At 39.3% G+C, this 15,606-nt stretch overlaps 1 protein-coding gene across 3 annotated transcripts in view; it reads right to left on the bottom strand.

Moving 5' to 3' along the window:
- The window catches only part of LOC105533839 (ubiquinol-cytochrome-c reductase complex assembly factor 1), a 131,372-nt gene that overhangs the window by 74,835 nt on the left and 40,931 nt on the right, over positions 1 to 15,606 (bottom strand). For 2 of the 3 annotated variants that reach the window (XM_011972399.1, XM_011972400.1), the window contains exons 3-5: positions 11,399 to 11,491; positions 9,608 to 9,715; positions 2,246 to 2,318 (exon numbers count right to left, since the gene is read on the bottom strand). In XM_011972399.1, coding sequence (XP_011827789.1) covers positions 2,246 to 2,318; positions 9,608 to 9,715; positions 11,399 to 11,491 — 274 coding nt within the window. The remainder of the gene's footprint in view (positions 1 to 2,245; positions 2,319 to 9,607; positions 9,716 to 11,398; positions 11,492 to 15,606) is intronic. The other variant, XM_011972401.1, reaches the window with a different exon arrangement.

Here is a 15,606-nt window from a genome sequence, read left to right as displayed (position 1 = left end):
AAAAAAAAAAAAAAAAAAAAAAAAACCAGGCTGGGCATGGTGGCTCATGCCTGTAATCCCTGCACTTCAGGAAGCTGAGGCAGGATCACTTAAGGCCTACGACCAGGAGTTCGAGACCAGCCTGGGCAACATAGACCCTGTCTCTACAAAAAATAAAAATAAACAAATTACCCAGGCATAATGGCATGTGTTTGTAGTCCCAGCGACTCAGGAGGCTGAGGTGGGAGGGCTGCTTGAGCCAGGAGTAAAAGGATGCAGTAAAAGGGCTAGAGCCACTGACTCCAGCCTAGGCGGCAGAGCAAGATCGTCTCTAAAAAAAAAGAAAAAGAAAAAAAGCAGTTTCTAATCTTAATAGCTTCATCAGGTAGAGAAAAAATATTTTTTCCTTTTGGACTAACTTATCCTAGACTAACAAAGAAGCAGGAAAATATTCTTTCCAGGTTATGAATAAAGAAGAAATGAAAGGTGGACATTAAATTGGAATTATAATTCAGTATGGTATTTTAGTTTTTGGTATCAGTCTGCTGAGACAGTAAAATAAACAAAATAATTTGTATTTATTTGATTTTTAAAAACTAAAATAGGCCAGGCCCCATGGCTCACACCTGTAATCCAGAACTTTGGGTTGGGAGGTCAAGGCAGGTGGATCACGTGAGGCCAAGAGTTTGAGACCAGCCTAGTCAACATAGCCAAACCCTGTCTCTACTAAAAAAAATACAAAAATTAGCTGGGCATGGTGGCATGCACCTGTAGTCCCAGCTACTCAGGAGGCTGAAGCACAAGAATTACTTGAAACTGGGAGGTGGAGGAAGCAGTGAGTCAAGATGGCGCCATTCCACTCCAAACTGGGCAATAGAACAAGACTCAAAACAAGTCTCAAAAAACAAGACAAAACAAAAAAATAGTTATTAAATAACCAAAATTGCATCCAGCTTTCTTCATTGTTGTGAACACAATTATATGTAAATATTTGCTGCTAGAGAAAAATCTCAAATGTATACATTTAGGTGTATGCTGCTTTGAGGATGTGACTATTACCACAGAAGTACACAGCATACATTTCCTTCCAAAATCTGTGGAACTGGAAATGATTTAATCTCTCCCAATTACAAGTACCTGCTTTAATTAACTTCGTTAATAATATAACTGTTTACAGCATCAAAATTAATACTGTGATAACAATCAACTGCTTCTGATAGTCTAAACCAGCAAAACCCTTTTGGAAAGCAATTTATCAATGAGGTAAACATAATAAAATTATATGTGCCTTTTGACCCAATCATCTTTTAACATGAGAAAAATCATAATCCAGGATTAATTATGGATTAATTTTAATTAATCCAGGATTAATTATGGATTAATTTTAATTAATCCAGGATTAATTAAAACAAAACTTAAAAACAAAAGAGGAATAGCTGGCCAAAAGTCCATGTCAAAATGCTAAGTAAAACATCCAGAATGGGCCGGGCACAGTGGCTCACGCCTGTAATCCCAGCATTTTGGGAGGCCAAGGAGGGCGGATCACATAAGGTCAGGAGTTTGAAACCAGCCTAGCCAATATGGTGAAACCCCATGTCAACTAAAAATGCAAAAATTAGCTGGGTGTGGTGGCACAGGCCTATAATCCCAGCTATTCGGGAGGCCAAGGCAGGAAAATCGCTTGAACCTGGGAGGTGGAGAGGGAGGTTACACTGGGCCAAGATCACACCACTGCACTCCAGCCTGGGCAACAGAGCAAGACTCTGTCTCAAAAAAAAAAAAAAAAAAAAAAAATTCCAGAATGTAAAACAGAATATGTTTACTATGAATACTCTTATGTAAAAAGATGCACATGTGGACAAGGGAGATAATGTCAAAGTACAGTTTGTTTGTTTGTTTTTTCAAAATAAGCAAAATGTTTTATTTATAGGATCCTTTTGCTCTCTGTTTACCCTATCAAAAAAGAAAAGCAGCTGGGTACAGTGCCATGTGCTTTTAGTCCTAGCTACTATTCAGGAGGCTAAGGTGGGAGGACTGCTTGAGCCCAGGAGTTTCAGGCCAGCCCGGGCAACACAGCAAGACCCTGTCTCTAAAGAAATACATACAATAATTTTTTTAAAGAGAAAAATAGGCAGTTTGGATTATATGCTTTGCGCAGGAAAAACTGTTTCACTAGGGACTAAAAAAACCTATCGTATTAAAACACAATCATAAAAATGAAATGTAGATTTGTTCTCCTTCTCAGTACTATCAAACAATAACTTACTTAGAAAGAATTCCTCGAAGTCAGTTTTCTCCACACAGCTAGTATACATGCGCAGGGCCGCAATCTTAATCTTCTAGACAAAGAGAATAAAACCAAACTCAAGACATGACCAAGTGGATGTTCTATTTCCATTAGACATGGGTCACAGAATCTTATATTTCTTCAACTAGAAGGAAGGGTCCAAACCTCTCTCAGGTAATTTAAACCAATACAAATATTTTTTTGTTTTCTTAGAGTTTAGCCATTCATACAGACGTTACACAATTTTCATATTTTAGGACTTCAGCATGAAAACCTCAGAAAGGCTTTTCCAATATTTAAATGAAATCTCTCATTTAACTCCAACCTACTTCACCACATTTGTGCCTCTAAATCACTGTTCAGCGTTATTCATACTAACTCTTCAGTATCTGAAATCCTTTATAGAAAAAAATTATACATTCTTCTGGCCAAAATCAAACAAAAACCCTCAAGCCTTTAATCTTTCCTCAGAGGCACTACTATCTATTCTATAAATCTCTGGGCAATGGAATAAGAGGTATCTTTTTTCCAGATTTTCTTTAGTTTTATAGTTTGCTGATTAACATTGTATCTGTAAATAAGGGTTTCTAATGAGTGCAAAATATAAGAATCAAACTTTTACTATTCCCAAAGCACTAGGAACTCTCTTAGGCTTTTGATATGAGTGGTGGTTTTAATTTATTCACTGAGCTGTATACTTAAGATTTGTATATTACACTGTATATAAATTATGCCTTAATAAAAATAATCTAAAAATAAATTATTTAAGAGTTGACTTATAGGTCTGAAGACCAACTCAGCACTACAGGAACAGGTATTTTAAGGACTTCCAAACATTTCATTAAGGATATAACTAAATAAATGAGCACATCAACAAGGCTTCTAGAAGCTGATTTTTTCTTAAAACAACAGGGAAAGTTACAAACTCAAATATGCATAGACTAAAAACAAATGTATACAGGCTGAGAATGACATAGCAACTGAAGAAAAACCAATCTAGAACTTAGTGGAGCTATGATATTAAGGTTTAAAGTCACCAAGAACATACTATACCCAAAACTATATAATGTTCATATTTTTCTATATTCTCTAGAGTTAAAGCAAGTGTCTCTGATGGGTAGAAATACCCATAACAAATTAAGGAATGATTACATCTCTGATTGTAATTAAGATATTTTATATGATAATTTGAGATCTGTCATATTTTTAAGAGCTTCCAGTCTAAAGTTAATACAGGGGAAAACAGGACATATAGAAATAGACAATAGAAATCAGATATCCCTATCTGGGGAGTAAGTCAGCCTAAGCCCACATTTAAACAAAACCCATGATGAAACACTAGAAATGAAAAGCAAATTAAACCTAAAAGCAAGCAGAAAGAATGATATAGTAAAGAGCAGAAATCAACAAAACTGAAACAGAAAAATAAAATATAGAAAATCAAAGCCAGGTCAGGCGTGGTGGCTCATGCCTGTAATCCCAGCACTTTGGGAGGCGGAGACAGGCAGATCAGCTGAGCCCAGAAGTTGGAGACCAACCTGGGAAACATGGCAAAACGTTTCCATCTCTACCAAAAATACAAAAATTAGCTGGCCATGGTGGTGCGTGCCTATAGTCCCAGCTGCTCAGAAGGCTGAGACAGGAGAATCGTTTGAACCTGGGAGACAGAGGTTGCAGTGAGCCGAGATCGTGCCACTGCACTCCAGCCTGGGTGACAGAGCGAGACTCCGCCTCAAAAAACAAATTTTTTTTTTCAATAAAATTGGTAACCTATAAAACTGATCAAGGAAAAAAAAAGCCCAAAACACATAAGATACAAATTTTCAATATCAGGAATCAGAGAATAGACATCACTACATATCCTAAAGACATTAAAAGGATAATAAGGGAATACTATGAACAACTTTACTCCAATGAATGTGATTACTTAGATGAAACGGACAAATTCCTCAAAAGATACAAACTATCAAAGCTCACTAAAATAAATAACATGAATAGTCTTATATCTATTAAATAAGTTGGATTTGTGGTTAAAAACCTTCCCACAATGCAAACTGCAGATCCAGATAGCATCACTAGAGAACTGTACTGAACATCTAAAGAAATGTTACGAAATCAGCCAGGCGTGGTGGCTCACGCCTGTAATCCCAGCACTTTGGAAGGCTGAGGCGGGTGGATCACGAGGTCAAGAGATTGAGACCATCCTGGCCAACATGGTGAAACTCCATCTGTAGTAAAAATATAAAAATTAGCTGGGCATGGTGGTGTGCGCCTGTAGTCCCAGGCTAAGGCAGGAGAATGGCTTGAACCCAGGAGGCGAAGGTTGCAGTGAGCCGAGATCGCGCCACTGCACTCCAGCCTGGCGACAGAGTGAGACTCCATCTCAAAACAAAAAAGAAAAAGAAAAAAAAGAAATGTTACGAAATCTACACAAACTCTGCCACAAAACAAGAAACGATATTTCCCAGTTCATTCAATAAGGCCAACTTTATCCTGATATCAAAACCAAGGTCATTAGGAGAAAACAAAACTACAGAACAATAGCCTTCATGAACACAGATGCAAAATTCCTTAAAAAAATATTTTAAAATTAAATCCATCAATATTTTTAAAAGGACAATATATCATAATCCAGTGAAATTTATCCCAGGAATGCAAAGATAATTCAACACTGACAAATCAATCAGTTTCACCATATCAACAGACAAAAAAAAAAAAAGCCTGTTTAATTTTGTTAACACTTGCAGTTCTAGGAAGTATTTGACCACAGAACACATCTTGGGAAGCACTGGTCTGTGCCATTACCAAACTAATGATAATCTAATAATATCACGATCCTAATAATTTGGCCTTGACAGGTCTACTCCTATCCTTAAGACAGGGAGTTCAGGACATCTGCCCCAGCTCCTTGCTTCATCCAATAATTCACTGAGTACATAACTCAGTGCCTGGCACTGATCTGGATGATGAGAATAGAGCAGTAGACAAAACAGAAAAAATCCCTGTTCTCACAGAGCTTATGGCCCAGTTCAGCTATAGACAAGCATGTAACTTTAAAATTTCTAATCACCTATTTCTTGATCTTTTTTTTTTTTTAACTTGTAGTCTCCTTCAGATTCCTAGATGTAAAATCCTCTGGGTTCATAATTAATCACCTTGCCTGGAGACTTGCCTTTAAGGCCCAAGGCCCAAGACTTTCCTTTAGAGGGAAGCTTCCCCAACAACACGTTTGTGAAAAAGCATTCATCACAAACAATGAAGACTTCACCAGATTGGCCAGAGTATGTTTTCAGTGCTTATGCTATGGCAATCAGGAGCATTTTATAGTTCTTCACTTTTTCTGCTGCAAGGCCAAGCCTTTATACTTGGATGAGCCATTTTCCTGGACAAATCTCTAAAGCAAGTCCCTTAAGACTATCACACAGAGATTAGAAATAATAACTTGAGGAAAGAACCTCTTCAAGAATCATGCACGGATCTGAGTTAAGGAGGTAGGGGACTGAATTTTCAACCAGTCAATATAAGCTGTCTGGTCCTTGGATGACTTCATATTTATTTCATTTTAACTTTAGAAGACTTCATCAGTCATTTTTTACTTGAGTAAAAGAGAGGCACCTTGAACAGCTTTAGGAAATGAAAATCTGCTCTCCCATGAACTGATGCATTTTTTAACATCCTACAGGATGAAAAACAAATCTAGTAAAAGGATTGCATTAACAGCTATGTAAGAGTTTGAAAGGGCCTGGCGAGGTGGCTCACGCCTGTAATGCCAGCACTTTGAGAGGCCGAGGTGGGCGGATCACGAGGTCAGGAGTTCTGAGACTAGCCTGGCCAAGAGACCAGGCTTGCCAATATGGTGAAACCCCCTCTCTACTAAAAATACAAAAATTAGCTGGGCGTGGTGGCGGGCACCCATAATCCCAGTTACTTGGGAGGCTGAGGCAGGAGAATTGCTTGAACCCGGGAGGCAGAGGTTGCAGTGAGCCGAGATCGCGCCACTGTACTCCAGCCTGGGCGACAGAGCGAGACTCCAACTCAAAAAAAATAAAAAGAGTTAGAAAGGTCTTTTAAATCATTTGAACCTTCTATTGTCTACTGGAAATCCTTCTACAGCATTCTTGATTCACAGTCAACCATCTGGGCCTCTGTTCAAACAAGACCAACGACCTTGTAAGGCTACCTATCCCACCGGAGGACAATTCTTGTTAGATTCTTATTTTGCTAAACTTAAAATCTGCTTCATGTAACATTCATTGAACATTATTCTGCCCACTGGAATACCTTCTTTTTTTCACAGTTGCCCCTCAAATACCTGAGAAGAATCATCCTGTCTTCTCTTTTCCAGGCTAAGCATCCCTACTTCCTTCAACCATTCTTAACAGTTTCTAAAGCTTTCATAAGGCTTACTGCCTACCTCTGAATACATTCCAGTTTGTCAGTGTCCTTCAGAATAGGAATAACTTTTTGGCTTAATGCTCATATGGAAACCTATTCTATGGCATGTGGCTGAGTTGGGTAAATATTATCCTTATCTCACCTGATACTGCATATAAAGATAATTTTTAAAAATGATGATTTCAGGATACTCACATAGGTAAGGAAAAGCTACATTTAAGATCCTAAATATGATTACAGAACATGGGAATAATATATGAAAACATTAAAGAAAAAGAGAAAAGATAGCTGATACTGCTGATATGGACAGACATGCAGGTATTTTACTCCCTAATCAAATACATGTGAAAACACAAAACAAATAATTTTGCCAGTGCAATCCAATACAAGTATATTGATTTTAATCAACATTGCTGAAAACAGTTCTGTTTTTCAAAACGAAAAGTTACACATACATTTTCACATCTCAGTTACACTAGAATGTCATACTTTGATACTGTGATGTAACAAATTTTAAAATGAAGGTTACAGGCTGGGCGCAGTGGTTCATTCCTATAATCCTAGCACTTTGGGAGGCCGAGGTAGGTGGAATCACTTGAGGTCAGGAGTTCGAGACCAGGCTGGCCCAACATGGTGAAACCCCAACTCTACTAAAAATATAAAAGTCTGCCAGGTGTGGTGGCATGCACCTGTAGTCCCAGCTACTTAGGAGGCTGAGGCAGAAAAATCGCTTGGACCTGGGAGGCGGAGGTTACAGTAGGCTGAGATCGCGCTACTGCACTCCAGCCTGGGTAACAGAGTGAGACTCTGTCTCAAAAAAAATAAAATTAAAATACAATACAATAAAATAAAATAAAATGAAGGTTATAGAAAGTACAACTATCACATTATAAAAGAGTTTTAAAATGCAAACATCAGGGATTTAGTTGATATCACAAGGGAACCAAGAAAAATCAGAGGCTAACTTAGGATAAAAGAGTGAAGGAATTTTCCTGATGATTTAGTAATCCTCCAAATGATAGTCAATTTTCCCTCTAGAATCATAAAAAAACAGCCTATACAAAACATATGGTAGCAACCAAGTGGAACCCAATCACCAAGAAATGAATAAAACTGTAAATGTTTCTCTTTTCTTTTTTTTGTTTTGACTTCCCTCTTAATTTCTAATTTTCAAACAAAACATATACTTTAAGTTTGTAAATCCAAATGCCATAAGCACAACATTTTTTTAATAGGGGAAAAGATTCTACTTAAAAACATTACCAAATATACCAACAATTACCAAGTGTCAAAAAATTAAGATATTAAAAAATACAACTTTAAAGAACATAACTAATATTTCATTGGCAATTAAGAAGACACTTCATACCTTAGGGACTCAAGAATATCATTGTCAGTATTTGTGTTCTTTCTATATTTTTTCAAAGCCCTTTAAAAACAAAACGCTTGTGGAATTACTGTTCACTTTTCGGAATTCAGGTAAAAGAGTAATTATAGAGAGAAGCTCTTACTTGCTGTAGTGAGAACTGTTAGAAAGAGAACCAGACACCATAAGAAGAAACCACAAGTAGAAGTCTATAATAAAATTGAAATTCGAATTTGAATCCAACTTGTTAAAATGGTGTAACTGGCATTACTTGGTTGTTCTGAGTAAAGCTTTCATATTTTCTAGAAACATCTTCCCTACTGCTTTGAGTGGGCTTGCTTTGACTTATGACCGATTCGGCTTACCCAATATTCCAGCAACCCTGAAAGGCATTAAAAGGCATTTCTGCCATAGTGATAGAGAGAAATGGTATCACAGGTTGAGTACTCCTTATCTGAAACGTGCGGAAACAGAAGTGTTTTGAATTTTGGATTTGGGGGGGATTTTGGATTCTCTGCATTACACTTAACCAGCTGAGCAACCCAAATCCAAAAATCCAAAATGCTCCAATGGGCATTTCCCTGGGGCATCATGTCTAAAAACTCCAAACGTTTTAGATTTTGGATTTCCGATTTTCCAATTTGGGATGCTCAACCTGTTCTAGGAGATAAGTGGTCTGAGAAGAACTGAATTGCTGATGTTTTATTTCTATACTTGGTCAGAGGTATTATTATAAAAGCCCAGGGGCAGTATACATCTGAGGCAGAGAGGACATTCATTCATTTACAGCCACTACTATTATAACAGATAATGTGCTAGGCCAAGAGTTGACTGGGATTGACACAGCTAACAAATATCCCTCCATAATAAGAATTACAATAGATCGTGGGCTTAATTACTTAATAAAAAGATGCTGATTAGTAAAATTTTAATGAAAATCCCTTATAAAATATAGGTTCATCGGAAAGTAATGCTTCCTTAAGAATGTGGCCCATCAGAACATTTGGCCCATGTGACCCCTCAGAAGTCATCTATATATGACATAACATGCAGCAAGGGCCTGGAAAGCCCAGTCTTGTTGCCATGCCTGCTACTATGAGACGCTTCTAAGGAATCAGGTGGAGGGACTAGTTCAGTCCCACAGGTTGCATAGATCTGACTGGAAGCAGTGAGGGGTTGTGGCACATGGGCAGAGATATTTTGGAGAAGTTCTCAGAATAATATATGGACCTTGAGAGCTTACTCAGAGGTTCTGGCAGTGGAGTGCAGCTACTTATATACCCTTGATCAAAGAATGGTCCTCCTGTATTGGAGAAGGTCATCCTCTTCAATCAAGAACACAGCTTCAAAAAGGTCGCATATGGAGTGGTCAGGAAGGAAGGGAACACCTGCCTACCCAGCCAGATCAGCCGAATCAACCCTAGTGATCAATGCGGTGACAGATGTCACAGCCAGATCGTCCTCACATCCAAAATAATGTATGAATTCCATGAAAGCAATGCAGAAGCTTTAAAAAATCTATGAGGAGCAGAAAGCACAATGCCCAAAAGGAAAAATGAGAAGAACTTAAAGGACTTTACCCATTTACTGTATTTCAAAGGTCCTGTGAATCCCATGGCTTCTATTATCTTTGTGAAAGCACCAACCTTCTCCTCAACAGGCTGTGGGGAACCTTTGGTAGTAGAAAGCTGATTAATCAAAAAGAAAGAAACTAAAATTAGTTGCAAAAAAATTTTAATAGAATGCTTTGTTCCTCATCAGGTCTGAGAGAATTTTTTTTTTTTTTTAAATACAGTCAGAGTCTCCTCCTTTCACCCAGGCTAGAGTGAAGTGGCACAATCATAGCTCACTGCAGCCTCAAACTTCTGGGTTCAAGTGATCCTCCTGCCTCAGCCTCCCAAGTAGCTGGGATTACGGGTGCATGCCATCACTCCAAGTCAATTTTTAAAATTTTCTGTGGAGGTGGGGTCCATGGCCTGTTGTTCTGTGGAGAGCAGGATCCACAGCCTGTTGCCTAGGCTGGTCTCAAACTCCTGACCTCAAGCAATCTTCCTGCTTCAGCCTCCCCAAATGCTGGGATTACAGGTGTGAGCCACCATGCTCGGGCTGAGGGCATTTTTATTGCTTAGATTTTTGTTTTCACCTACAATTTTTAATTTTCATTTTTTTAAGCATCTTATCATTCAGTGAAAACACATTTGGAACTGGACCTAATAGATGCCCTCCAAATTTCAGAGCAAGACATGCCCACCTCATTGACTGTATGTCTATTAACCCATATCTAGCAGATGACGGATGTGGGGTATTAGAATAAAAGTTCTATCAAAAAGAGGACTTTCAAAAGGAAATCTTGACCCCCATCTCCCAAGAACAATTCTGAGAAGTAAAACATTCTATGCTTATTGATGTAATAGGAAAAGGAAAAAAAAAATACTGCCTGAAAGCAGTCAAAAGTCATTCAAAACTGCAATCAAGTACTGAATGTTTTTAAACTCTTGCATTTTTTAAGTAAATGCAAGAGTTTCACAAATTTTATTAATGACTACAGAAAATATGAGTCTTGTAGTTTGCAAATAACCTCCAAGGAAAGTCTGTTCTAATGTTAACCCTCTCCAAGCAAAGGCAAGCTATTTAACCAATAAAAAATTATCCAAAAGTTAAATATCACTTTATTTTTAACATGTAAAAAATTCATACGTTTTCCTCTTAAGTGTTTTCCGGACAAGACAATGGAAGAATAGGTCCAAATATTCAGGCTGGCATGGTGGCTCACACCTATAATCTCAGTAATTCCAGTACTTTGGGAGGCCGAGGTGGGAGGATCACCTGAGCCCAGGAGTTCAAGGCTGTAGTGAGCCATGATCATGCCACTGCACTCCACCAGGGCAACAGAGCAAGGCCTCATCTGTTAAAAAAAATTTTTTAAACAATCCCAGCACTTAGGGAGGCTGAGGCAGGAGGATTGCTTGAAGCCAGGAGTTTGAGACCAACCTAGGTAACAAAACGAGACCTTGGTTTCTAAAAAAATTTAAAAATTAGCAGTACACAGTGGTGCATGCCTGTAAATCTCAGCTATTCAGAAGGCTGAGGCAGGAGGATAGCTTGAGCTTGGGAGTTCGAGGTTACAGTGAGCTATGATGGCCCCACTGTACTCCATCCTGGGTGACAGAGCAAGATCTTGTCCCTGAAAAAAAAAATTCATTTTGTCTGCCACTTACTTAGCATCCTTGTGACCTTGGGCAAGTCACTTTACCCCCTGAGCCTCACCTTCTGCATTCGCTAAAACTCAGCTAGCTAACAATTTTGTTGAGATCCAAACAACACCTGTGTGAAAGCACTCTATAAACGTAGAATGCACTGATAATTCTCACCTTATGTGTGGCGTGATACTTCCTATTCAGCTGTATGTCTATTCCAGGAATCTGTTCTGATCCACATACTCGGGACTGGCTCATCTGGGGCCACTGAAGAATAGAAACATAGATCTATGCAACACTGAGCACTTACAGGGTTAATCTGAGCAGAGCTGTTTCAAAGTAAAGACTATAGGATCTTTCCAACCTTACTTAGCCTACTTCCCAGTGATCAGCTCACCAAGAAGATCTAAGATCAGCACCTACAAGGGTGTCTACTACATAGCAGATGCCCAACACATATCTGTTGAATACCTGAAGAAATAAAAGAATTTGGGCCAAGCACAAGAGCTCACACCTGTAATTCCAACACTTTGGGAGGTCAAGGTGAGAGGACTGCTTGAGGTCAGAGGTTTAAGACTCAGCCTGGGCAACAGAGCAAGACTCTATTTCTACAATTTTTTTAATTGGCTGGGTGTGGTGGTGCATGCCTATAGTTCTAGCTGCTCAGGAAGCTGAGGTGGGAGGATCACTTGAGCCCAGGAGATCAAGGCTGCAGGGAGCTATGATCACTTCAGCCTGGGTGACACAGCAAGAGCAAGACCTTGTTTGTTAAAAAAAAAAAAAAAAAAAAAAAAAGGGAGAGAGTGAATTCAAAGGCTGGGTGGCGTGGCTCATACCTGTAATCCCAGCACTTTGGGAGGCCGAGGCGGGTGGATCACTTGAGGTCAGGAGTTCCAGAGCCTGGCCAATATGGTGAAACCCCATCTCTACTAAAAATACAAAAAATTAGCCAGGTGTGGTGGCACACACCCGTAATCCCAGTTACTCAGGAAGCTGAGGCAGGAGAATAGCTTGAACCCAGGAGGTGGAGGTATCATGCCACTGCACTCCAGCCTGGGCAACACAGCAAGAATCGGTCTCAAAAAAAAAAAGAATTCAGCCCTGGAAACCTGGAACTACAACTAAGTCAACTCTAGGAAACAGAATTGTAGTAAGTATCTATTTAAATATGGGCAGCAGTAAAGTGTATCAGGAAAAAAAAACAAAGACACCCGTCACTTTTAGGTTTAAAACCTACTTCTGCCACCTGCAACAAGCTCAGTGGCCATGGAAAACTTACTGAACCTCAGTTGCAGTAAGGATGAAAGAAGGTAAGATATATAAAGTGCCTTTCACAAAATAGGCACTCAATAAATAGCAGAAGTTTCCATCATCACTATCATCATCGACACTATTGTTTGGATCACAATCGCCACCTTTTTAATGTTCACATTGCATTTAAAAGCAATTTGGCAATAAAATAGCCATTATTATGTGCCAGATACTATACAGAATGAAAACTGGGAGGAAAGTTCACTAAGGAGATGGTTAATTACAGTTCAGTCACTCCGTGGAAAATCAGGTATCCACTGAGGATTTTTTGTTGTTTTGTTTTTGTTTTTTGAGACAAGGTCTGGCTCTATTGCCCAGGCTGGAGTGCAGTGGCGCAATCCCAGCTCACTGCAACCTCCACTTCCCGGGCTCAAGCAATTCTCGTGCCTCAGCCTCCTGAGTTGCTGGGACTACAGGCATCTGTCATCACACCCTGCTGATTTTTGTATTTCTGTAGAGACAGTGTCTCCCTATGTTGCCCAGGCTGGCCTCAAACTCCTGGGCTCAAGTGAGTGATCCTCCTGCCTTGAACTCCCAAAATGCCTTGAACTCCCAAAATGGGATTACAGGCATGAGCCTGGGTGCCTGGCTGGGATTTTTTTTTTTTTTTAAACAGCAGTTTTAGGTTCATAGCAAAACTGCCTGGAAAGGGCAGAGTTCCCACATACCCCTTCCCCTACATGCACAGCCTCCCCGGCCATCAACATCCCACACCAGGGTGGTGCATTTGATACAAAGTATGAATCTAGACTGACACATCATCATCACTCAGAGTGCACAGTTTACTTAGAGATTATTATTGTTAACATGAAAAAATGCTTATAATATGTATAAAATTATAGGTTAAAAACATGACTGCCTAGACTGCATATAGGTAAGTTTAGAAAGAACACACAAGAAACCAGAGAGTTATTTTGTTCAGTTAGAATTATGGATAAATGTAAGAATCCATAGCCAAAATAACTCTGGCAAAAAAAAATAAAATAAAATAAAATAATCTAGCTTCCAAACTCTCACTAATGCTTTATTACCTTTACAATAAAAAGAGGTGAGAGGGAGCAGGAAGAGGACTACCCTTCAATTCTGGTTTATTCCAAGAAGAAATGGAACACATGGAATGAAAATTATTTTTTTTATTTAACCCTAATGAAGAAAAAATAGAATTTCTAATTGTGGAATGTTACTATTTACTTTTCTTTCCAAACAAGGATATTAAAAGATTAGTCAGGATTCTTCTGGTCAGTCCCAAGGACACTTAGGCTTTAATTCATAAGCATCAAGCAGGCTTTGTAAAACACAGACTAAACACAGAACACCTCCCCATTACATCACATACATCAATGCAATGGTCCATCTAAAACACAAAGCACTTAAACTGGTTCAAAGAACACAGCCAACAGCCGTTTCCACAAACTGTGCTTTGGGTTGGGTCCTCTTCTGCTAGGTTCTATGAGATCCTTCTTTTTCCTCACAGCTCCAGGAGTAACCAGTGGATTTCTTCTGTGGCTGTCCTACCATCCACTGTATTTCTATCCTACCATTATTCATGAGCTAACATTCCACACTATATTGAACTACTAAAGTACCTATGTATCTAATATCAAAGACAACATCTAGTTTCTCCACACCTACACACTTATAAACACACACATTTACTTTTTTGTACTACCCACTCTTGTCCTTGCACTTCCCACAAAAAAAATCACTCGACCCTTAAAGACCTCAATTTTTCCTTGCTTAGATTAAAAAACATCAATAGGCTGGGCGTGGTGGCTTATGCCTGTAAACCCAACGCTCTGGGAGGCCGAGGCGGGAGGGCTGCCTGAGTCCAGGAGTTAGAGACCAGCCTGGGCAACATGGCAAACCCCCATCTCTACCCCTCTCCAAAAAAAACAAAAATTAGCCAGGCATGTGCCTGTAATCCCAGCTACTCAGGAGGCTGAGGCAGGAGAATCGTTTGAACCCAGAAGGTGGAGGTTACAGTGAGCCAAGATCATGCTACTGCACTTCAGCCTGGGTGACAGAGCGAGGCTCTGTCTCAAAAAATAAAAATAAAAATAAAAAAACAAGAATGACAGAGGCAGAGAAGTAGAAAGGGGGTGCTGGGATGAACTCAAGCAATTCTTGAATACCATGGGTGTGTGCGTCTGCTCCTTTTAGCAACTATAAGCTCCACCAGGGCACAGCTCATCTTATACATCTTTCATTTTCTGTCCCAGTGCTCAACACCATTCTGGGCATGAAGTCACTACTCAATAAAAACTAGGTGGATATTTTTTTTTTCAAAGAGGACAACTTTGGAGAACATCCAAAAAAAGAACCACAGGAATGATCAAAGAGATGAATAAAAGGTCCTAGTGGAAAGGTCAAAAGGAATTTAGGCTGTTTAGCTTGGAGAAAAGGCAACTGAAGAACTAAACAGTAACTCAGAATAACAGCACTTGAGCTGGAAGAAATCTCAGAGATATTCTGGTCCAACCTTTTCACTTCACAGATGAGGAAACTAAGACCAAGGGAGAGGTTGCAATTTGGTAAAGGTAATTTTAGGACAACTTTTTTTTTTTTTTTTTTCAGTTTCATTTCAAACAGAGAGGAGAAAACTTTCCCAAGTAACAGGAACATAAATAGCAACAAAAATAGCAATTGCAACTTACTGAAGCTCTCCTGTATGCCTAGTACCTACCTACATGCTTGGTGTTTTACTTACGTTATCTCACAACAATCTTATAAAGTATATTTTCCTATTTCTTTTTTTATTTTTTTGAGACAGAGTCTCGCTCTGTCGCCCAGGCTGGAGTGCAGTGGCATGATTTCGGCTCACTACAACCTCCACCTCCTGGGTTCAAGCAACTCTCCTGCCTCAGCCTCCTAAATAGCTGGGATTACAGACGTGTGCCACCACGCCAGCTAATTTTTGTATTTTTTTCAGCAGAGACAGGGTTTGACCATGTTGGCCAGGCTGGTCTCAAACTCCTGACCTCAAGTGATCAGCCCACCTTAGCCTCTCAAAGTGCTGGTATTACAGGCATGAGCCACCACACCTGCCCTCCTATTTCTTTCTTTCTTTCTTT

The sequence above is a fragment of the Mandrillus leucophaeus genome, unplaced genomic scaffold, assembly GCF_000951045.1.
Source record: "Mandrillus leucophaeus isolate KB7577 unplaced genomic scaffold, Mleu.le_1.0 Scaffold129, whole genome shotgun sequence".
NCBI lineage: Eukaryota > Metazoa > Chordata > Mammalia > Primates > Cercopithecidae > Mandrillus > Mandrillus leucophaeus.
Note: the sequence above shows the minus strand (reverse complement) of the source record. Positions and strands in the feature narration are given on the sequence as shown.